Source organism: Grus americana, chromosome Z, assembly GCF_028858705.1.
Source record: "Grus americana isolate bGruAme1 chromosome Z, bGruAme1.mat, whole genome shotgun sequence".
NCBI lineage: Eukaryota > Metazoa > Chordata > Aves > Gruiformes > Gruidae > Grus > Grus americana.
This window is the reverse complement of record NC_072891.1, coordinates 24007821-24032112: the sequence shown is the minus strand read 5'-3', so window position 1 is coordinate 24032112 and position 24292 is coordinate 24007821. Positions and strand designations below refer to the sequence as shown.

General features: G+C 41.9%; 2 protein-coding genes across 2 annotated transcripts in view; one reads left to right on the top strand and one right to left on the bottom strand.

The window, feature by feature from the left end:
• CWC27 (CWC27 spliceosome associated cyclophilin) overlaps positions 1-12558 on the bottom strand; it is a 123625-nt gene extending 111067 nt beyond the window's left edge. Inside the window, exons 1-2 of the mRNA XM_054809137.1 lie at positions 12278-12558; positions 11227-11323 (exon numbers count right to left, since the gene is read on the bottom strand). Of these exons, the coding sequence (XP_054665112.1) occupies positions 11227-11323; positions 12278-12319 (139 nt within the window). The 5' untranslated portion in view covers positions 12320-12558. The remainder of the gene's footprint in view (positions 1-11226; positions 11324-12277) is intronic.
• Positions 12559-12642: 84 nt separating this feature from the next.
• SREK1IP1 (SREK1 interacting protein 1) lies at positions 12643-23539 on the top strand. The gene is made up of 5 exons (XM_054809142.1): positions 12643-12738; positions 15532-15579; positions 17167-17307; positions 19374-19452; positions 20945-23539. The coding sequence occupies exons 1-5, from the start codon at positions 12726-12728 to the stop codon at positions 21132-21134; spliced, it is 471 nt and encodes a 156-aa protein (XP_054665117.1). The 5' UTR covers positions 12643-12725; the 3' UTR covers positions 21135-23539.
• The last annotated feature ends 753 nt before the right edge of the window (positions 23540-24292 follow it).

The window sequence follows — 24292 nt, the reverse complement described above, 5'->3', positions numbered from 1 at the left end:
ATTAAATACATGTAAGTGGTCTCAAACCCAAACTTTCATATAGATTATGCAGAGATTTCCAGAGACTGTGAAGTTCCAGAAAGCAAGTACTGTAACTAGATTCTGCTATTTCTCTTGGGTTCTCTCCCATTCTACTGTCTTGCGGAGTGTGACTGTATCTCACCTACAAAGTATTGCTGATGACACTTAGGAAAAAAAAACCCCAAAACTTGGTATCATGTGTTTCTGTTGCAAAAGACACTGCACATGACTGACAAGATGATATTGATGAATCATTTTCTTTTCAGCTTTTAAGTTTTATCACTGGAATGATACTACCAACATACATCAATTTAAAAGGAGAGATAAAATTACTATGCTGTGTCCCAGCCAACACCTCACATATATCGTTAGCCATATCCATACACTAAATGATTAGCATTTTCACTCACCAGCATTAAACACAGCTGTCACCCCTTTCACTACCTACACTGTATCCAAACTGATCATTTTCACAGAATGAAATATGTGGTACATTTTGGTCCTTAAGTTACATTCTTTTATCTTTTATCTATCTATCAGATAAGAGTTATGGAATCATGAACAGAAGGAATGAAAACTTAACTTTACTTGACAGATATTTATGGTTGTTGGGGGTTTTTTGTTTTGTTTTGGGGTTTTTGTTTTTAATAAATAAAAATAAATCTGCAGCGTGCTGCAAGACAAAGCAGGATCTGCAAATGTTGCAGAATAGCTAGATATATTCATGGATGGTTATATGCTACGATGCTCACAAAAGAAATACTCATATTTATTATGCAAAGCATAGGATCCTACACAGCAGTCAGAGAAATTCAGAAAGGATACAGCCCAGTTCTTTAACACTGAGGATAACTGAACTCTTAGGACCTACCAAGGGCTAAGAAATTGATTTACATTGCGAAAAATATCCACTTTTCCACATTAAGTGTAAGAAGACAGAACAGGCTGGATCTGTGCTGGAGGCACAAAGCCTAGACTGCTATTTTTCCTTAACAGAGGAGGGCTAAAAGAACTCTTAACCACTCTATAAACACATAAATGGGATGATAGCAGCAGCTAGAAAACACATAAAGGCACCATGTCCTTCACAAATTCTTGTCACAGTTTTCCCAATAGGGAGCTTCTCATTCTGGTACCTACGACTTCAGTGAAGAGCGTTACAGAGCTTCCACCAACAAATGAAGCATTAGAAGCACTCATGAAAAAATTGAAAAGGTAGTAAAGATGGTGATACAGAAATCAGAATTTTGGAGGATGTCCAATATTGCATCATTGCCATTTCATACATACATTAGTTACACTTTGTAGAGACTTGCTGAAAATAAGCCTTCCCAAGCATTTGACACACAACTTTTCAGTAATACTATGTCATCTGCTACATTTGAGAAAACCATCTAATATTTTAAACCATGTAATCTAATATATTGTGGGTGTTGGTCTCTTCTCCCAAGTAACTAGCAAAAGGACAAGAGGAAATGGTGTCAAGTTGTGTCAGGGGAGGTTTAGATTAGATATTGGGAAAAACTTCTTCACCAAAAGAGTGCTCAGGCATTAGAACAGGCTGCCCAAAGAGATGGTGGAGTCACCATCCCTTGAGGTGTTCAAAAAACATGTAGACGTGGCACTTCAGGACATGGTTTAGTAGACATGGTGGTGTTGGGTTGACAGTTGGACTTGACAATCTTAGAGGTCTTTTCCAAGTTCAAGATTCTATGATTTTTACTTTTTTTCCACCTGGTTCCTTAATAATATTTTAAAACACTGAGTGTTAATATTTTCTAAATACAAATAGATTAATTAACATATTAAAGTTAAAACTTAAGTTATGTCCTCTATTTTACAGAAAAGGCACAAAGATTGCTGTCCTGGTTTCGGCAGGGATAGAGTTAATTTTCTTGCAGATGGTGTAGTGCTATGTTTTGGGTTTAGGATGAGAATACTGTTGATAACACACTGATGTTTTTAGTTGTTGCCAAGCAGTCAAGGACTTTTCAGCTTCTCATACTCCCCTGCTTATGAGAAGGCGGAGGCACCCAAGAAGGTGGGAGGGGACACAGCCAGGACAGCTGACCCAAACTGGCCAAAGAGATATTCCATACCATACGACGTCATGTCCCGTTTGCAGCTGGGGGTGGGCTGAGAGGCATGGCAGCTGGGGGTCTTGCACAGCATCAACTTCAGAATGATGGCATTTATCTTCTCAAGTAATTGTTACATGATGGAGCCCTGTTTTCCTGGAGATGACTGAATACCTGCCTGCTGTTGGGAAGTGGTAAAAGAATTCCTTGTCTTGTTCTGCTTGTGCATGTGGGCTGGGAGGCTGGGCAGCTGGGGGTCGTGCATAGCATCAACTTTGGGTGATAAGAAATTGTGCTGTTCATCACTTGTTTTGTATATATTATTATTATTTTCCTTTTTGTGTTTTTCCTATTAAAGTGTTTTTATCTCAACCCATGAGTTTTCTCACTTTTCACTCTTCCAATTCTCTCCACCATCCTGCTGGGGAGAGAGAATGAGTGAGCGGCTGCGTGGTGCTTAGTTGCCAGCCAGGGCTAAACCACAACAGTCCTTTTTGGCACTCAACGTGGGGCTCAAAGGGTTGAAATAATGACAGATCTGACTAGAGCACATTAAATCAGTTGCAAGTGTACATTATATTAGTTTAAGAATTGCTAGACACAATGTTGTATTAGTTGTTCACATGGTTATGTTTTATGAGTTCTTACTGGTATTGTGTATTTGCTACGGTGCTGTTTATCTTTTCTGGGAGGTGGACGAGGACGTTCCTTTTGCTGCATGGTATACTACTTGCTTAAGATAGCATTATTGGCCATGAGGATATTTTGGTTTGTGTATTCAGCATTGCTGTCTATTCCATACCTCGGGTGCTATCTCCTGGGAAGTATTGGGAACTACCTTTACTTTTTTTCTGTGGAGAAGCAATCTATGGGGGACACAGATGGGAACACCTTCACTTTCCCTTTCTCCTTTTGGCTAGTTACAACAGCTCTTACAACAGTTCATGAGAATTTTGAATATCCTTTGGACATTCAGACTAGCATGTTTCTATTGCTAGGTCTCCTGAATGTGGTTCAGGTCTTGCTTAAGGTTAAACAACTACTGCTGTAGAGAGGAAGTAGAAAGGTTAAGGAGCATCAGGAAGGCTGAGAGAGATATACTGGTGGAGCCAAGCTCTGCCCTCCCTGAGACAGAAACAGGGACAGACACCAGGCAAAACCCAAGATGAAGGGGACTCTGTATCCTCCCCCTGCGAGGCAGAAGGCAGTAGCTTAAAAGGAAGGAGTGAATGGAGGCAGGTCCACACTTGGGATCGCAGGCAAACCTCTTCCTTGCCCACCTCACCTTCCCAAGTGCCTCTGTACAACCCGTACGAGGTTCTGGCTGTAGAAGGCCTGTCAAAGGAGGACATGGATGACAGTCAAGCTACACCAGAAGTATCACCAACACCAAAAAGGCTCACACCCTGTATTGTGACCACCTCCATGATGGAGAAAAGGCGGGTTATAGCTGTAGGGGACTCCCTTCTGAGGGGTACAGAGGGTCCAATATGCAGAGCAGATGCTCCTCTTAGAGAAGACTGCTGCCTCCCTGGGGCCTGTGTTAAAGCCATTATGAGGAAACTCCCCAGCCTGGTATGGCCCTCTGACTACTACTCACTACTGCTCCTCCATGTGGGCGGGGACAAAGCTGAGACACCTAATGCAAAAGCAATCAAAAGGGACTTCACGGTCTTGGGACGGTTACTGAAGGAATCTGGAGTGCAGGTTATTTTTTCTTCCCTCCTTCCAGTTGCAGGCAGTGACATTAGGAGGAACAGATGAACATAGTCCATAAACACATGGCTCCATGGCTGGAGCCACTGCCACAGTTTTGGGGTTTTTGACAAAGGGATGGCCTACATGGCACCAGGCTTGATGAATTCAGATGGGATTCACCTCTCTCAAAGGGGAAAAAGGGTCTTTGCCCAGGAGCTAGCGGAGCTCATTGACAGAGCTTTAAACTAGGCTTGAAGGGGGAGGGGGATAATATCAGGCTTGCCTGCAATAAGTTGTGGGATGACATGCCAAGGTTGGAGGGACAGGGTGCCAGTGAGGGCCCTCAGCCTGCTGCTCAGAGACGTGCTGGATACACTGCAGCATGCTTGAAGTCTAGAGGAGATGAGCCAGGGGCTCCTGAGGCAACAGGAACCAACACGGAAACACTGGTAAAACACTTCAAAGGAATTCCAGCCACTCCAGCCAGTAAGTCAGCCTCATTGGGGGCACAACTGAAATGCCTCTATGCAAACACACGTAGCATGGGGAATAAACAAGAGGAGTTAAGAGATGTGTGCATGTCTGCAGGGCTATGATCTTACTGGCATCATGGAAACGTGGTGGGATGTCTCCTATGACTGGAGCATTGGAATGGAAGGGTACAGGCTCTTTAGGAAGGACAGGCAGGGCAGACTAGGAGAGGATGTCGCCCTCTATGTCAATCACCAGCTGGAGTGCATGGAGCTCCACCTGGGGATGAATGAGAAGACTGAGAGCTTATGGGTCAGGATTAAAGGGAGCACAGGGACAGGGGACATCATACCAAGAGTCTACTACTGGCCACCTGACCAGGCAGACTCCATGCATGAGGCCCTCTATAGACAGATAGGAACAGCCTCACATTCACAAGCCCTGGTCCTCACTGGGGACTTCAACCACCTCGACATCTGTTGGAAAGGGAACACAGCACGGCACAAGCAATCCAGGATGCTCCTGGAATGTGCTGATGGTGACCTCCTCCTCCAAGTGATAAAGGAGCAAAGTAGGACAGGTGCCATGCTGGACCTTGTTCTCACCAACAAGGAGGGGCTGGTAGGGGATGTGAAGCTCAAGGGCAGCCTTGGCTGCAGTGACCATGACATAATGGTGGAGTTCAAGATCCTCATGGCAGCAAGGAGGATGCACAGCAAGCTCACTACCATGGACTTCAGGAGAGCAGACTTTGGCCTCTTGAGGGACCTGCTTGGTAGAGTACCATGGGATAAAGCCCTGGAAGGAAAAGGGGCCCCAGAAAGCTGGCTAGTATTCAAGGGTCACCTCCTCCCAGCTCAGGAGCAATGCATCCCAGCAAAGAAGTCATCAGGCAAAAACGCCCAGAGGCCTACATGGATGAACAAGGAGCTCCTGGACAAACTCAAGCACAACAAGGAAGCCTACAGATGGTGGAAGCAAGGTCAGGTAGCCTGGGAGAAATACAGAGAAACTGTCTGAGCAGCCAGGGATCAGGTTATGAAAGTAAAAGCCCTCATAGAATTAAATCTGGCCAGGGACATCCAGGGCAACAAGAAAAGCCTCTATAGGTATGTCAGTGATAAAAGGAAGATGAGGAAAAAGGTGGGTCCCCTCTGGAAGGAAACAGCAGACCTGGTTACCTGGCATATGGAGAAGGCTGAGGTACTCAATGACTTTTTCCCCCTCAGTCTTCACCAGCAAGTGCTTGATCCACACTGCCCAGGTCACAGAAGGCAAAGGTGGGAACTGGGAGAATGAAGAACCACCCATGGTAGAAGATCAGGTTTGAGACCATCTAAGGAACCTGAAGGTGCACAAGGCCATGGGACCTGATGAGATGCATCTGTGGGTCCTGAGGGAACTGGCAGATGAAGTGGCTAAGCCACTCTCCATCACATTTGAGAAGTCCTGGCAGCCCGGTGAAGTTCCCACTGACTGGAAAAGGGGAAACATAACCCCCATTTTTAAGAAGGGAAAAAAGGAAGACCCAGGGAGCTATAGACCAGTCAGTCTCACCTCTGTGCCTGGCAAGATCATAGAACAGATCCTCCTGGAAACTATGCTAAGGCACATGGAAAATAAGGAGGTGATTGGTGACAGCCAACATGGCTTCACTAAGGGAAAATCGTGCCTGCCAAATCTGGTGGCTTTCTATGATGGGGTTACAGCATTGGTGGATGAGGGAAGAGCGACAGACATCATCTACCTGGACTTGTGCAAAGCATTTGACACTGTCCCACACGACATCCTTGTGTCTAAATTGGAGAGACATAGATTGGACAGATGGACCGTTTGGTGGATAAGGAATTGGCTGGATGATTGCACTCAAAGAGTTGCGGTCAACAGCTCAATGTCCAAGTGGAGATTAGTGATGTGTGGCATTCCTCAGGGGCTGGTACTGGGACCAGCGCTGTTTAACTTCTCTGTTGGTGACATGGACAGTGGGATTGAGTGCGCCCTCAGGAAGTTTGCTGACAACAACACGTTGTGTGGTATGGTCAACAAGCTGCAGGTAAGGGATGGCATCCAGAGGGACCTTGACAGGCTTGAGAGGTGGGCCTGTGCAAACTGCATGAAGTTCAACACAGCCAAGTGCAAGGTCCTGCACATGGGTTGGCACAATCCCAAGCACAACTATAGGCTGGGCTGAGAATGGATTCAGAGCAGCCCTGAGGAGAAGGACTTGGGGGTATTGATTGATGAAAAGCTCAACATGAGCAGGCAATGCGTGCTTGCAGCCCACAAAGCCAACTGTGTACTGGGCTGCATCAAAAGAGGCGTGACCAGCAGGTCGAGGGAGGTGATCCTGCCCCTCTGCTCTCCTGAGACGCCACCTGGAGTACTGCATCCAGCTCTGGAGTCACCAACATAAGAATGACATGGACCTGTTGGAACAGGTCTAAAGAGGGTCACAAAGCTGATCAGAGGGCTGGAGCACCTCTCCTACAAGGACAGGCTGAGAGAATTGGGGTTGTTCAGCCTGAAGAAGAGAAGGCTCTGGGGAGACCTTAATGCAGCCTTCCAGTACCTAAAGGGGGCCTACAGGAAAGCTGGAGAGGGACTGTTTACAAGGGCAAGTAGTGATAGGACAAGGGGTAATGGGTTTAAGCTGAAGGAGCGTACATTTAGATTAGATGTTAGGAAGAAATTCTTTACTGTGAGGGTGGTGAGGCACTGGAACAGGTTGCCCAGAGAGATTGTGGCAGCCCCCTCCCTGGAAGTGTTCAAGGCCAGGTTGGATGGGGCTTTGGGCAACCTGGTCCAGTGGAGGGTGTCTCTGCCCATGGCAGGAGGGTTGGAACTACATGATATTTAAGGACCGTTCCAAGCTAAACCATTCTGTGATTCCATGATTAAGAATATCACCAAGAGATTAAGTCGTGCAACAGGCACCGCGGCTACTCCAGCCCCTGTGACAGGCACTGCGGCTGAACCAGAGAACCAACCCACACTGGTATCAATTGCTCCCGTACATAAGAAGAAATGGACACAAAAGTCAACTCATTTAGTAAAGGATAATGACAAACTTGAATCATCACAAGAACACGAGAAACAGGTAGAACCAGAGGTAATCAACCGATCCCTGTCCCTGAGTGAGCTGCGAGACATGCGAAAGGATTTCAGCCGTCATCCAGGCGAGCACATTATCACCTGGTTGCTGTGATGCTAGGATAACAGGGCCAGTAGCCTGGAACAGTAGGGAAGCCAAGCAGCTGGGATCCCTCTCTAGGAAAGGGGGCATTGACAAGGCAATTGGGAAGAAGACACAAACCCTCGGCCCCTGGAGGCGACTTCTTTCAAGCGTGAGGGAAAGGTATCCCTTCAAAGATGCTGTATGTCATTCAGGCAAGGGGACCACTGTGGAGGGAGGTATCCGGTACTTGAGGGAATCAGCTGTGCGGGAGATGGCTTATTATGACCCAGACAACATGCAGTTACCCACATATCCTGATAAAGTCCAGTGCATGCGACCTATGTGGCAGAAGTTTGTATGGAATGCACCATCATCATATGCCAATTCATTAGCAGTGATGGACTGGGAAGATGAAGAGGCACCAACAGTGAACAGAATAGCTGGATGACTCTGGCAATACAGAGAAAGTCTCCCTTCTCTGGAGACAACATCCCCTCATCTCAGCTGTGGTGAAACTGTGCTGGGATTTCCAGCAATTTAGAGAGTATATGTCCTACTCCCTGTCTGTATGGATTAGTATCTCAGTTACCAGGAGTAAGTGTTCCTCTGCTCAAGAGAGAGATATAGAGGGAACACATCACGATGCAACCTCTGTTTCATCTGCGTGACCATGAAGAGGATATGAGGAGGTGGGATGGAAAACTTACCCTGTCCCTATAGGCACGAGTACGTGAGCTGCAAGGCAAAAGCAAAACAGTCAAAGAAAGGGGATTCTTCCAGGAAAAATGCCACTCCAGTTTCCAGTAGGCAGCTCCCCAGATCAAGTGGAAGGCCGGATCATACTTATGATCCTCCTGAAGAGACTTTTAAGTCATCTTCACGAGAAGTGAGTAACGAATACAATGACCTGGTTTAGATGGACCCTGCCTCCAACCAAGTGGAGTAAAGGGACAACCAGGTTTACTGGACTGTGAGGATCCGATGGCCTGGCACATCAGACCCACAAGAGTACAAGGCTCTAGTGGACGCCAGTGCACAGTGTACCCTAATGCCATCAAGCTATGAAGGGGTAGAACTCATCTGTATTTCTGGAATTACAGCAGGATCCCAACAGTTGACTGTACTGGAGGCTGAAGTAAGTCTAACTAGGAACAAGTGGCAGAAGCACCCCATTGCGACTGGCCCAGAGGCTCCGTGTATTCTTGGCACAGACTGCCTCTGGAGAGGGTATTTCAAGGACCCAAAAGGGTACCAGTGGGCTTTTGGCATAGCTGCCTTGAAAACAGAGGAAACTGAACAGTTGTCCACCTTGCCCGGTCTCTTGTTGGACCCTTCTGTTGTCGGGTTGTTGAAGGTTAAAGAACAACAGGTGCCGACTGCTACCTCAACAGTGCACCAGTGGCAATATCACACCAACCCAGGCTCCCTGATTCCCATCCATAAGCTGATTCATGAACTGGAGAGCCAGGGAGTGATCAGCAGAACTCACTCACCCTTTAACAGTCCCATAAGGCCAGTATGAAAGTCTAATGGAGAGCGGAGACTGACAGTAGACTATTGTGGCCTGACTGAACTCACACCACCGATGTGCCGGACATGCTGGAACGTCAATACAAACTGGAGTCTAAGGCAGCCAAGTGGTATGCCACGACTGATACTGCTAATGTGTTTTTCTCAATTCCTTTGGCAGCAGAATGCAGGCCACAGTTTGCTTGCACTTGGAGAGGCGTTCAGTACACCTGGAATCCACTGCCCCAGGGTGGACACACAGCCCCACCATTTGCGATGGACTGATCCAGACTGCACTGGAACAGGGTGAAACTTCAGAGCATCTGCAATACATTGATGACATCATCGTATGGGGCAACTCTGCAGCGCGAGCTTTTGAGAAAGGGAAGAAAATAGTGCAAATTCTTCTGAAAGCCGGTTTTGCTATAAAACACAGTAAGGTCAAAGGACCTGCACAGTTTTTAGGAACAAAATGGCAAGATGGATGTCATAAGGTCCCAATGGATGTGATCAACAAAATAGCAGCTATGTCTCCACCAACTAGCAAAAAAGAAACGCAAGCTTTCTTAGGCATTGTGGGTTTCTGGGGAATAGATATTCCAAATTACAGGCTGATTGTAAGCCCTCTCTATCAAGTGACCCCAAAGAAGAACGATTTCAAATGAGGCCCTGAGCAACGACAAGCCTTTGAACAAATTAAACAGGAAACAGTCCATGCAGTAGCCCTTGGGCCAGTCCGGGCAGGACCAGATGTTAAAAATGTGTTCTACACCACAGCAGGGAGAATGGCCCTGTCTGGCATCTCTGGCAGAAAGCACCAGGGGACACTTGAAGTCGACCCCTGGGGTTTTGGAGCCAAGGACACAGAGGATCCGAGGCCCGCTACACTTCAACTGAAAAAGAGATATTGGCAGCCTATGATATTGGCACCCCAGCTGCCACTGCTGGGCTGGGTGTTCAAAGGGAGGGTCCCCGCTACACATCATGCAACTGATACTACGTGGAGTAAGTGGGTTGCACTGATCACACAGCAGGCTTTTGAATAGGAAATCCCAATCGCCCAGGAATTCTGGAAGTTATCATGGACTGGCCAGAAGGCAAAGAGTTCAGAATATCACCAGAGGAGGAGGTGACAAATGCTGAAGAGGCCCCAACCTACAATGAACTGCCAGAAAATGAGAAGCAATATGCCCTGTTCGGTGATGGATCCTGTTGCATTGCAGTAAAGAATTGGAGGTGGAAGGCTGCTGTATACAGCCCTACACAGCAAATCGCAGAAGCTGCTGAAGAAGAAGGTGAATTGAGCCAGTCTGCAGAGGTGAAAGCCATCCAGCTGGCTTTAGACATTGCTGATTGAGAGAAGTGGCCAGTGCTTTACCTCTGTACTGACTCATGGATGGTAACAAATGCCCTGTGGGGATGGTTACAGCAATGGAGGCAGAGCAACTGCCAGCACAGAGGCAAACCCATCTGGGCTGCCCCATTGTGGCAAGATAGTGCTGCCTGGCCAGAGAAGCTGGTTGTAAAAGTACATCATGCCGATGCCCACATACCCAAGAGTCAGGACACTGAGGAACAACAAAACAAGAAGCAGTGGATCAGGCTGCTAGGACTGAAGTGGCTCAGGTAGATCTGGACTGAAGGTGAATTATTTATAGCTCAGTGAGCTCATGAAACCTCAGGCCATCAAAGAAGAGATGCAACATATAGATGGGCTCGTGATCAAGGGGTGGACTTGGCCATGGACACTATTACACAGGTAATCCATGAATGTGAAATACGTGCTGCAATCAAGCAAGCCAAGCAGTTAAAGCCTCTGTGGTATGGAGGATGAGGGCTGAAATATAAGTATGGGGAAGCCTGGGAAATTGATTATATCACACTCCCATTACACTGTGAGGGCACACAGCCAGGATAGCTGACCCAAACTGACCAAAGAGATATTCCATAGCATATGACATCATATTCCACTTATAACTGGGGGGTGGGCTGGGACACTGGGCAGCTGGGGGTCATGCATAGGTGATAAGAAATTGTGCTGTTCATCACTTGTTTTGTATATATTATTATTATTCTTTTTCTTTTTGTGTTTGTCCTATTAAGGTGTTTTTATCTCAACCCATGAGTTTTCTCACTTTCCCTCTTCCAACTCTCTCATCCTGCTGCAGGGCGAGCGAGCAAGCGGCTGTGTGGTACTTAGTTGCCAGCCGGGGCTAAACCATGACAATTGCATATGAAATAATTTCAACAATTCCTATCCCATTCAGTCATTACCTTCCATACAAAGCTGGATGAAATTTCGACATGCTTTTGGTGCTTCTTTTGACCATAACTCTATATCTATATCTCCTGCTGTTGTTCTCAGCAAAACCTATAAAAATATGGATAAATACACTATTAGTTTTACTGTAACTTAATTACTGATCAAAGAATATCACTGCTGAGTTAAAAAACCCCCACTTTTGAATTCATCATATTAGTACACTAGTGGACATTCAAATGTGCCAGGCAGCTACTGTTAGTTCTAGATAGTACTGCCAGAATTTAAGATACAGTTCTAAACTGATATATAAGGCTTCAAGGCCAGTGACCTGGTACCTGACACATGACAGAAACTCAGATATCCTTTATCACTTTCATATTGAAACAACATGGGAAAAAAAATATAATTATGCCATAAATCTCCAAAGGGATATACCTCTTTTACAAGTAATACCATTAAATTCAGTGAGAGTTCATAACATAAATTAAGAACCTAAGATATATAGTCAAGAATAGGGAAAATTAAATTAAACGCTTCGAGGACTTCTCTGTGTTATGTACCCACACAGCACACGTCATGCTTTGACTCAGGTAATGTCCTTAAGAGCCGTATCACCCCAAATTGACTTTAACCAAACCAGTACCACAAGGCAGAAACTACCACCACCACACGCGTACAGCGCGTATCCACCCCGCCTGCCTCCTCCCCGCCCCCCACTCCCTGCAACATACAATTTCTTCATACCTCCCATTCAAAAGCAACCGTAGTGCACACACACCCACCCACCCCACCCCCGCATAGTGCGCACTGCCCTCATCCCAACATCCCAGCACTCACGTAGCGCAGCCTCCGCAGCCGCTCTCCCCACGTACCCCCCTCGCCTGCAAAGCACCCACGGAGCACAGTTTCCTCAGCCGCACCCCCCGAGGAGCGCGCACTCCCCTCAGCAGCAGCCCCCCGCCCGCACACCTACGTTACGGTACGGCTCCCCTCCACCAGACGGCCTGGCCTGGCCTAGCATGCTCCTCGCCTACCGCAGCCCCTGCCCCCAGCGAGCCTCACCTTGCCGTTGGTGGGGGGTTCCTGGATGTAGATGTTGCTCATGGTCAGAAAAGGAGCGTCCCGACAAGTGACCAACCGCCTGAGCTCGACGTTCGCTACACTTCGCCGCGAAAGCTTCCTACTACACCGAACCTCCCGCCATCTTGGACGCCTCTATGCAGCCCAGGGAAGTGGGGAGGAGGTTGCCCAAGCCAGGAGGAAGGACGAACGGATGAGTCTCCGGTCGGAGTATCTACGGGAGTCACTAAGGAAGAAATTCCTTTCACAAAGACCTCGAGGCTTCTCCAGACACCTGCAGCTCCTCCCCGTGGTTCCTGCCCAGTACTGAGATCCCCCGTCCTCCCTGTGAGTGGCGCGGTCCAAGAGCGCACCGGTCAAAGCCTTCCGATGGGGAGGGGCCGCGCTGAAGGCCCGGGTCGGGCCGGCGAGGACGGCGACGGGAGGCGCCATGGCTCTGCCGGGTAAGGGCACCTAGCCGGGTCAGCGGGGAGACAAGGGGCAATAGCCGGCTGGCCCCTGGGCTGGCGTATTGGGAAGGGGAAATAAGGGGAAGATTGTTGGAAAATTACGCGGGGAGGGTGCGCGACCGCGCGTCGCAGTGGGAAGTGTGAGACGGGGAGGGCGGCGGGGTGTCGTATCTCCCTAAGGCCCCACGGGCTGCCGGTGAGAAACGTTGCTCTGGTCTGCACGGCCGGTTTTCTAAACCAGCTGGCATGGGAGCTGCGGGATGGATGGATGGATAGATAGATAGATAGATAGCCGCGGGAGGGAGCGTGGTGTCAGGCCAGCCGTTGGCGAGTGCAGCCATGCAGTCGCTTCCTTCTAGGCCTGTGGGCCCTCTCCCCAAGGTTTTGGATGAGTGATCACCAAGTGCTCCGTTCCTATTGTCTGTGTAAGCCACCTCCTTTAAAGTTAGATCCGAAGAATGGTTGTTGTCAGACTTGGGTTTCCTACTCATCTTCAGGATTGTTTTGGATTAATGTTTGTGTTGTACTAGACTATTGTTTAAATAGATCTGTTGAGAATGATGGTGGGACTGGACAGGCAGAAACACATATTTGCAATGTATTTAAATGTGTTTTAGCCAAACACACAGCCATTGCTTCATAATTTTTTCATGATCTTGAGACATGAGGAGTGTTTGGTTGGACAAGCCAGAGCTTTGGCAAATTTCTTCTCTTAAGAAAAGTTAAGACCTTAATAAGCTTGCTCCCATTTTAGAAGTGGTTTTTGAGGAAGACATCTCATGTTTGCGTTCAAAGGTTTCCAAAGCTTTTTTTGCACCGTTGTGCTCCATTAAATGAATGAGGTCCTTAGTGATGGTTGCTAGTGTGTTGGTTGTTAATTTTCTTCAGGATTAACACCTGGGAAGAAGGGAATGAGAAGAGGAAGCTTCTAGTAATTTATTTGCTTTTAATCATCTAAAACTTCATCTAGTCTAAACCCCTGCTTCTAACATTATTATTTAAAGCCAAAACCACTAATATTTCAGTCTCAGGAATTTGGTGGGAGCATTTGGTGACAATCTTCTTGTCATCTGCTGGGTGTTTCTGTTGGAAATCCTGACAAATGGCACCTGCACGTATTACAGGAGATTTTGTAGCATGTGCGTGACTGTACTGACCTCCCTTGCATGGAGTACCAAATCTCTACCTACCTACAGGTCATTTATGCAGTAGCGCTGAAATACTCAGTATTTCAGAAAGCTGAGACAAAGTAGGTAACTTGGCTGATCTTGCTTTTTAGTCACAGGGTGTAGTGAACAAGCAGGTGCTGTTTTGAGTATTTCTTTGGCGTGACGTTGCAAGATACAGGTATATTTTTGTGCCTTGCTTCTTGATACTTTCTTCCATGTTCTGTACCTCTTTACCGCTCATAGGTTTCCCTGAAAAGATACTCATAAAACAGACACCTAAACACTGCTGAGTTTATAGGCCTCGAAGGGGATTTGTAATTCTAAGGTTGGGGATCTGCAGAAAACTATGTGTCCTAATGGAATGTATGTGTCTTTCTTGCTTACCTTTCCAGTACTCTTCAGTACAAGGCATAGACCAGTGAGTTGTCCAAGTTTCCAAGTTAGTTTTTCAACCTGGGGTTTGAAGGCTTCTCTGTTATTTTGAGTATGATTTTCTAAAGACAGTGCTTGTCTCAGTAAATCAAAGTTTAAATTCATCGAGCTGATGTACACCCTTTCTGGTTCTCTAATTTCTGTCATGTAATGTTCTGGTTATTTTTGCTTAATTATTTATTTAAATAAACATTCTAGTTTTCAGAAAACTGCATATAATTCTTTAAGTCACTGTTTTTTTCATGATCTATTCAGTTGGAGGATAGAAAGGCACCTTTTGATTTTGGAAATTCAGTTGTGAGTTTCAGTGTGAATAGGCTCCAGTGATTAAAAGCAAGACTAATCTATTTGTGGGGGGCAGATCTTTGGGGTTTCTCTTCTGAGTCATGTTCTACTATGTCTATTTAACTTAAGTTTGGGCTCAGATGGGAAAGTCACACACTTTGTATACCTAACGTTTGCACTGTTCTGGTCCTCCTTCCTGCATACCATGTACGGACTTTTCTTTTACTCTCTTCTCTTTGTTCCACATTTGCTTTCTTGCACCCATTAATTCTTTAATTTGGTGTAATGTATGTTGCCTGGATTCAGAATCATTTAACAATTCGTTTAGCACTTTTTTTTATTGCCTCTAGCTGTCTTGTCATTTCAGGATTGGTTGTTTATCTCTCTTTTTTTTTTTTTAAATTGCCTTTTTAAGACAGTTCTTGTAATTAAAGTATAAATTACTTCAGAGTTTCCAGTGAATGTCTGTCAACATCCATGTACTGCTAGAATTTATAAGTACACTTTCAATGCACAGTTATGGATCACAGAATGTCAGATTACCGTGTTCATACTGTAACTAAACAAATGCATAGGCTTTCAGAGAAGTGGAATAATTATTAAAATTAAAATGGAAAGATCATAATAAATCAAATGAGGATTTGGCAATAAGTTATGTGAAACTAAATGATCCATAGCAGTTTATAATAGCCAAATTTGTTCTGATAGATTACTGAAGAGAAAAGTGACCTTAGAAATGCACTGGTTTGCTTTTCTTTGAGGTTTTTTAAGATATCTTGGTGTACTTAATACTCTGAGGAGTAATCTCTCCTATCTGTATATTGACATTATGAAGGCAGATTTAAAAGAAACTTGAGAGTTCTGTTTATGAACAACAAATTAATGAAATTTTCTCTTTCAGGTGGAAATAAGGATAACATCAGAGCAGGATGCAAGAAGTGTGGCTACCGTAAGTCTGTACTAAGCAATATGAAGTTACAGTGTTTCCTTCAATTTATGATGTTGGAACTGCCTTTTGCGGGGGGGGGGGGGGGGTATAAAAAGGAAGTGTTCTGCCTTGTTGCCCAGACATGTGTCAGTTTAAATTACCTTAATTTTTTTAATTATTATTTATTTATTTCCTGTTCATTCTGTGGCTCCTCACACCTATTGCTGCTTTTGAAAACCCTTGACTTTCTCAGAAAAATAAAGTATACTATTGTATTAGTATATACTGCATTTGCAATGCAATTACTTGAGAAACTTTGAATTGAAAGCTTGGTCTTTGATATCTACTGAGATTAGCATTTGTGCTTCTTCTGAATCTCACTGCAAACTTAGGGAGGCATTTCAGATCAAGTTAAGTCCAATCTGTTTTAAAAGAAAAAATAATTTAAAGTCTGTATGATCTTCTATGCTAAGAAAACATAGTACTTTGTGTGTTCTATATTTCAAGAAACAGTTAATTTTCTTACAAGTTCTCTAGTTAGCATTTAGATCATGCTTTGCAGTATGCTTTGATCATATAAGCATGTCTGTGGCTACTCTCCTGATGAATGGAGACAGGTCTTAGTGAAGATTTTAATTTGTTAATCACTAATTTTTATTTTTAGAACAATGGATGGGTGGACATTGTTTTGCAGTGAATTGTGTTGAACTTCTAACAGAGTAATTTAGTCTATTTTTTTATGAGCGTTATGTGGGGTGAAGTGGAAGAAAAGCTTGCTTTGTTCTTTCACTGTAGACTTTGTGTCCAACAAATTTTGTCAATGAATTGCTTTCTGTATCTCTTCTTCCAAAGGAACATGGATATCAATATAGATTTAGTGCTTCATTTCTACATGCACTAAGTATCAGAAGCTTTCTGGAAGAGAAGGAAACTTATAGTCAAATCACACAACCTGTATTTATGTTCCTAAAAGCTCTGTCTTCAAGATGTAGGTATTTTAATATGAAGAAGAAGAGTTTATTTCAATTGCTACTTGAATTCCTGCTTCTTTAGCTTAGTTTCTCACAAACCATATCTTCAATTTGTTCCTGTTTCTCTTTATTATTCCAATAGGTGCATTCAGTACAAGGTTTCTAACTCTGGTCATGATTATTGATATGTAACTTAGAAAACTAAAAATACTAGTCAAGTAGTAGCTTAGTATTATGTGCTGGTTGTTAAACATTATGTCTCATAAGCGAATAAGCTTCTATTTCGCTAGAGGGAGACAAAAAGAGCAACATAACATGCTTGCTGTAGTTTTTTAAATACTTCACTTTCTTCAGGAGGGATCCAAGACCATTAAAAAAATAGAAAGTAGAAGTTGGACAAAATCTTTAACAGAAATAAGAGGGAGGTCATAAAGCACTATTAAATGGAATAACATTGCACAACCTGCCAAAATTCTTTGAGGCTTTTTCAAAGTAAGCTTTCTCCATCCTCGTTCACAGATTGCAGCCTAGCCTTTTTTCACTTCTCAAAACTGAATAACACTAAAATGGATTTTCTTTAGTTTCTGATGTTTTTGGTAAATTGTAATTTTTCTTTCTGAATATTTGTTTTGTTCAGCTGGTCATCTGACATTTGAATGTCGAAACTTCCTCCGAGTAGATCCTCAAAGAGATATTGTTTTGGATGTTAGCAGCACTAGCAGTGAAGACAGTGAGGAAGAAGAACTACAGAGATTGCAAGCCATGCGTGAAAAAAAGAGTAAGTTAGTTTTGGGGTTTTTTTCTTTAAGAGTAAATTGGTTAATGGTCTTCTGAAGTACTGGAACTCTCATTTTTGCCTTTTTGATAACTACTATTAGTTCTTTTAGCCTGTGCTTTTAATGTAGGTCTTTTACTTCATGTGTTCAGACTTCAGAGATTTGACACACCCACATCTTTTTTTATTATTATTAATTCCTGTCGTAGGAAATTAATAATGCACCCATTTGGAGCATCTCAAAAAGAGCTCCTAAATACAAAAGATTATAAGTGTGTTACTAAAAAGCTGCTCAGGAGAAAAATGACATGGAAGTTCTGAATAAAACTTTTGATTATAGCATGTAGCTTAAACATCTTAAAGTTGATAATAACTCTTAAAACTAATGACAAATAAGACAGCTGAATTTCACTGCAGTTTCTAAGTAGTGTTTTCACCAAAACAGCTAGTGAATTGAATTTAAACATTCATATTTGGAGAAGTACTGTTCTCTGGAAGGTCTGAGCATCAACAGTGTGTCAGAGAGCAAATAGATGGGTTATTTAGCAGATATTTGCATTCATTTGAATTTGGACTCCAGAAGGCTGTTCCCCTAAGTAAGAAGGGGAGCTTGTTTCACCATACAAGGTTTTAAATGAATGAATGTTCTTCTGCTCTGCCCCCCAAAATGTCATGTGTTGTTCTGCTGCTCTCACATTCCAGACTCAACGTTCAGTTCCTACTAAAGATGCTGTTTAGGAAGGAGAAGGGATAGATGGAACCCTGTAATCGCTGGAACACTTCAAAAGAAGTGGGTAGTCTGCTTGTCAGGAGTGCTGAATTGGTACTGCAACAGTCCTTTCTTGGAACACGTCTCTTTGGAAAAACTTGTTCCCACTTTTTACATACTTTTGATTGTAAGGAGGTTTTTTTGTCCCTAAACTGATTGAAGATGGATATTTGCAGGAAAAACACATTTACTTGATCTTGTAATAACACTTGTTTATTGTATGTTCTTTCTCAAACTTTGGCTGCTATGTGTGCAGTCAGTAATCTAGGCAGGATTTTGCCATTTTCATGTGGCCTCATCATTTTAAGATTTTTGCGCTGTTTGCACTTACATTATTTCTAAAAAAAAAAATAGTTTTTTCACACATTCTTGTTCATGGTTTTTAATTGTTCCAAAAGGAATTTGCTTTTTGTAACTCATATTGAAGTCTTTCAAATTTTGTTCCAGAACAAACCAGTAATTTCTATTTGTGGTAGCAAATGAATAACTGCACTAGCATGCAGACTTCATGGGAAGTTATTTGTATGATAGAAATAAGATGAAATGCTTAAAATGAGCTATCTGGTTTAAGGCTAGATTGTAAAGCCAGTATTTTCCTGTTAGTTGACATTGTAATGTGTATTTATGTAGTGGATTTGCATTTCAGAGAATTGAAAAATACTTTTTGAACTGGTATAGAGAACTCTAAGGTCAGAAACTTCATCCAGTATGATAAAAATATTGATAAAAATATTGCTTGTAAGTGAAATGTGAAGATATTATACAGTGTTAGGGCAGGAAACAAACGTGACCAGATGAGGAGTGACTCTTCTGCCAATTTTTGTAGACAGTATATTGGCAGTTAACTCAAATTTATCGTAGTTATGGCACAGTTATTTGTGAAGTGTGAAATGAGGATGTGTGAAAATAATTCAGGTAAGCCTAAGGGAATTTTTTTTTTTTTAATATGTTCTAGTTAAATGACCTGGTTTCAGACTTGGGCAAGTCTTTTAAAATACGGAAGAGCAAATATGAAAACCTAAAGCTGGTGTAAACATATAAGAAAAGTCAAAACTTTTTGCTATGTTTTATGGGCCTTCCTTCATTCTTAGATCAAAGTCATTAGAATGTGAGTGTTATAAAAAGGTCTGCTACTCTGCAATTTTCTGAAATTGCTATGCTAGACCAGAATTTGGAAGTAGGAAAAGAAAAACTTTTAACAAGAATTTCATAGTAACTTTACATTGCTATTGAAGCCACTCTTTTAATACTGATCTTAATTGAGACAAGTGGTTTGTGAACTGTAACTTTTCATCCACAGATTTCAATGAGGAGGAAGAAAAAAAGAAAGAAAAAAGAAGAAGCAGGGAAAAAACAAAATTAAAGAGACCAAGGAAAAGGTAACTCTATCACTCACCTATTTTAATTTCAAAACAACTTTAGAAATGTTTCTGATGTTTGGATTGTTTCTCAGAAAACATTACCTCTTTTGATGCAACTTTATTTGCAACTACATCTTTAGTTTGAAAAGCTTCCTGTTTTCCAGTGAGGACTTGTTTGTTCTTTGAGTAGTAGTAAAACCACAGGCTTTCAGCTGTGGAGTTAGGACCATGGAAGTCTAGGCAGCTCTAGCAAGCTGGAGGTCTGCAGGTCTGAGAAAGCAGTGCTCCCTCTGATTAGCCAACACTAGGCCAGATGTCATGAGAAAAGAACAAGGAGTCAGGAGGATTATGGGGTTGGTCCCCAGTTTAGCTCACATGGAGAAGCCTTGCTGCAGCTCAGAGACCCTAAGATTCCTTGTGTGTACACATGCATGTGTAGACACACGCATGCATGCTCTGAGTAACATGTAACTATCAAAAGGAAAACTTCTATAGTTTTACTTAGCATGTATTGAGTTTTAATGTTCCTGTTATTGTAGAAGCCTATAAAAAAGTGTTACTTCAGTTTCAAAGGAAAATGTCTTAATACCCAAATTTATTGTGAATCTGAGTTTTGGCCTGCTGACTGATTTTTTTTTTTTTTTTTTTTTTTTTTGACATTATAGACTGATTAGTCATTAGAACTGTACACAAGACAATATCCCAGGAACTGTACTGAGAGCTAGGAAATATTTAATGTATTTGGAGGCCACAATAAGAAGTTTTTTCAGAAATAAACAGAATTTAACACTGGCTTTATTGGCGTTTTCCCCCTTCCTTATTTACATAGTGTAGCTCTAATTTACACTTACGAAGACAGTAGAAAAGAGTCAGTCTACTGACTGTAGTCTCTACATGCAAGTAATTAATAGTTAATCATGTAAACAATAGCACAAAAGTGCCCTCTTGAGTATAATAATAGTGAATTTTCTTTTATTGTCATCTTAATTCTTGTATGTATGTAAGCCCTCATCACTGCTGGTTAGTGACCAATACTACTGGCTGCAAGAGCATCCAAATTTGTCATATCTGTTTCTCTTAGACTTTTGCATGAGAGAAATACATTAAGATTTGTCTGAAGGCATTACTGTAGCATTGTTACTGATCATGTGATATTTTAAAAACTGGAAGCTGTATCTTACTGTCATAATTTCAGTTTTTTGTAGATCTGTACTCGTAGGTTTTTTCTTATTGAAGGTTGAAAAACTAACAACTTGCCTATTCCATTGTTAATCTATGTTATACTGCTTTTCTAATTTGACTGTTGTGCCAGAAAAGTCGTTGTTCAGTATCTCAGTCATGCAGACTGAGATATCATACGCTTTCCAGTGGATGCTACTGTATGAATTCTACACCAAATTCAATTTGCAACATTATATAAATACTGAAATTAAAAACCCCACATTATTCTGGTGGCATTTTCCTTCTTTAATTACATTTCAATCTGGATATATATATTTTTTTTTACTAGATCTTCCTCATCAAGTGCAGCTGAAGAGGATGTGCCAAAGTCAAAAAAACAAAAATCACACAAAAAAGAAAGGGAAAAGGAAAAAAGGAATAAATCTAAGAAAGGAAAACATCATAAAAAGGAGAAAAAGAAGAGGCAAAAGGAAAAAAGTTCATCTTCTGATAGTTCAGACAGTTCTAGTAGCGACTGAGGTGCTGGCCTATTTTTGCATTCACTTCTGCAGAGAATATGATCTTCCTCTCAAATCAGATTTATTTATGCTTTGCAATGCTGTTATTTTAAAATGAGATATATATATTTTTAAGAAATCTATTTGCAAATATCGGTGCTTCAAATTATTAAATGGACCATTTGAGAAAAAAATCCGCTCTTCTATTTCAAGTTTCTTAGTACACAACTTAACTGGTTCTTCACTGTTATTCTTAGTTCGGTTGTGATTAGGTGTGTGTGGAATCCTTTACACTAGGCTATGGTAAACTTCAGTTTGCAAGTGTTTGTGTAGAAAGATTTGGACTTCAGCATGCTTAATGTCAGAATGGTTAAATTAAATTTGGAAATTCAAGTAAGATTTTCTATTATGTTATCCTTTAAATTTATGTTATGCATAACTTTTTCTACTTACATACATTAATCAGTAAGTGCAAATATGAAATAGTGTTTGGGTCCAGAGAAGGGAAAGAATGGGCAATGAGAAGCTAAAAGAGATTGCTCCTTCAAAATTATCTTCTAAAATTGATACAGTCATAGACTGTCAAACACAATTACACATTGTTTTGGTAGGATCACTGTGAGCAAGCTGAAAACAAACAAAAGCAAACAGAAGTTAGTAATTTTTCTAAGTCTGTCCTTTCTGCCTAGGTTTTTTCCTTTTACAATTTTGGCCATTTCATCTTTGACATAGATATAAAGGACCACTTCCTAACTGTCCAGCAAGATCGTTTACAAAGTTTTAAGAACCATGTTAATACAGTATGTGGTGATTACTGCCTACATGAACCAAAACAGGAAATTCAGAGACTTGCAGTTGACAAGAATCATGAAGCCTCCATTCATTCTAATAAAACTCTCATTGAAAAGTCAGCAAACAAACAAACAAACCAACCTTTTGTGGAATGTAAGCAATCTATGATGTTGAAGTCGGTAGTAAAATTTACCATTTGCTATTGGGAGCAGTGGTAAGCCTGTCAAAATTTTACAACTGGATTCTGGGGTGTCCAATTCATATCTTGTACTGTGGTAGGGTGCAGGTTTAAGACATACTGATGCTTTTGAGTTGAGCAGATTTTAAGTGTATAATCCTACCTCTGCAATGCCTAAACCTCAAAGTGCCTGTGAATACAACTTCTTGAAAATGCTCTTCACGCCTCTGGTTTTTGTTTGGGGTTTTTTGTTTGTTTTGTTTTTTTTCTTTTCACTTAGAAACAGAACTACTTCTACCTGAGCAGCTTGATGTACAGCTGCAGTGTAAATCTCATGGGAATCGACATATGAGGAAGAGCAACACCTAAGCTTTCGTAACAATATTATCCATTGTCTATGTTTTTTACAGTGGGTTTTAGCATTGAGTTAGTACAAAATGCTTTATGGTATTTTAATGGTTACTACATTTGGCCTGAAAGATACCCAAATCTTTCAAATTGTCTTTCTCAGACCAATACCCTTCTTATTGGGCAACTCATGCTGTAGATGCTGTGCTAACGAACATTAAAGATCAAAATACTCATGGAAGCCACAGAGCAAAAAGAAATAATCTGTAACCTTCTACATAGGTCTCTCAGTAGAGGATGGTAAGAGTCCTTGCATCTGCTCTTTTTCTTACTGGCTTTGGTCCAATCTAATTTTTCATGTCATGTGTTGAATGACAAATTAGAGAATGGATAGAGGCTTAAAGTTCAGAAAAGCAACTGGTGTATATTTTAGGAGTCTTCCTTATACTTTTGTGTAGTTTCAAATAGCCATTTTGAATTCCAGTTCTAATTGTTGAAATCAAGGATTACCTGTCTAAATGATAGCACAATTACCTTCATGTAGCATTACAACAGCTATTTATGGTAGTTACAATGGTATTTTGTACAAGAGTGTAAGGCATGAATTTCAATGTTCGTGTTTTGCTACTTGTTACTAGTGTACATAGATTTTCATATTGGAAAAGGTTTTTCTAATTTGAACAATTTAAATATCACTATTCTCTCAATTCATGCATTTATGTAACAGAATATCGTGTCAGCTTATTTTTCAGGCCATATTCTCATTTTACTTACAAAGATGTACATTAAAGTGAATAGATTTTGCCACAGAAGTGCTTAATATTTCATTGATATATCAGTTAATATACCTGAGATGCTGCAATGAACAGTTCTCTGCCAAGTTAATATTTGCTAATCTTTAAAAGTGATATTGAAATAAATATTATTGTTTTTCTTATTTGATGTAGCCATAATTTTAGTGAGTATGATGTGTCATAACAAATGTTCTTATTTCACTTGAGTCTCAGCTCAAACCAAAATGCCTACTCTGGTTCCAGAAAAAGAAGTGACATTCAGCAGGTTTAGGTATCAAAACAAGACTTCTAATATTAAAACTTAGCTACTTCTTCACTTCTGTCAGTTGTTATTAGCTTCCGTTTTCACGAATCACACTTTCAAGGGCGATACCTGACAGAACTGCTGCTGTACGGGTCAAGATATTGATTGTATGCCTGCTGCTCAACAAGCACCAAAGGTCTTACAATATGAAGGTGATGCCAGTAGAAACAAGGACTGTTGTTCCTTGTCAACTTACCTCAGTTACAGAATGAAATACCTGTTTTCAGAAAGAAAAAAAAAAAGCAGCATGTGAGTAGTATATGGTGTGGGATGAAGAAAAGAAATGAAGGCAAGGGCATGGCAAATGGATAGAATAATGAAGAGTCAACAACCTCCATATGCCTTACAGTGAGCTCTGGAATACAAACCAACCTCTGTCAATAGGTACCAGGAAAGAGTAGATAACTGGTGTTTCCTTCCCAGATAGTGGAGGAAAAACGTGCACGTCTGCAACCCATCTACTAGCTGGGGAACAGACTCCGTGCTATAAAATGCACCAAAGGCTGGAATCCCTGAATCAAAGCTGAATTAAGCTGTTGCTTTACAAATAGTTAAAGGAAATACACATTCACAACACAAAAATTACAGCTTCACTGTTCTCTGCAGCATGTGAGACACCATGGAAAACCCTTTAGCCTGTCTCATGAGGTAGAGTATATATACTTTTTTTATGTACCTAGAGTAATAGAAAGTTCTTTTCAGCACAATCAAGTAAGTTTGTGTAACATGTTTTAACTTCATTTGACTACATAACAGGTTGGCA

Excerpts from the sequence above, each read along its gene's own strand:
- SREK1IP1 (XM_054809142.1), top strand. Across the intron at positions 15,580-17,166 it reads ATGCAAGAAGTGTGGCTACC|CTGGTCATCTGACATTTGAA; the intron begins GTAAGTCTGTAC and ends TGTTTTGTTCAG. Across the intron at positions 19,453-20,944 it reads TTAAAGAGACCAAGGAAAAG|ATCTTCCTCATCAAGTGCAG; the intron begins GTAACTCTATCA and ends TTTTTTTACTAG.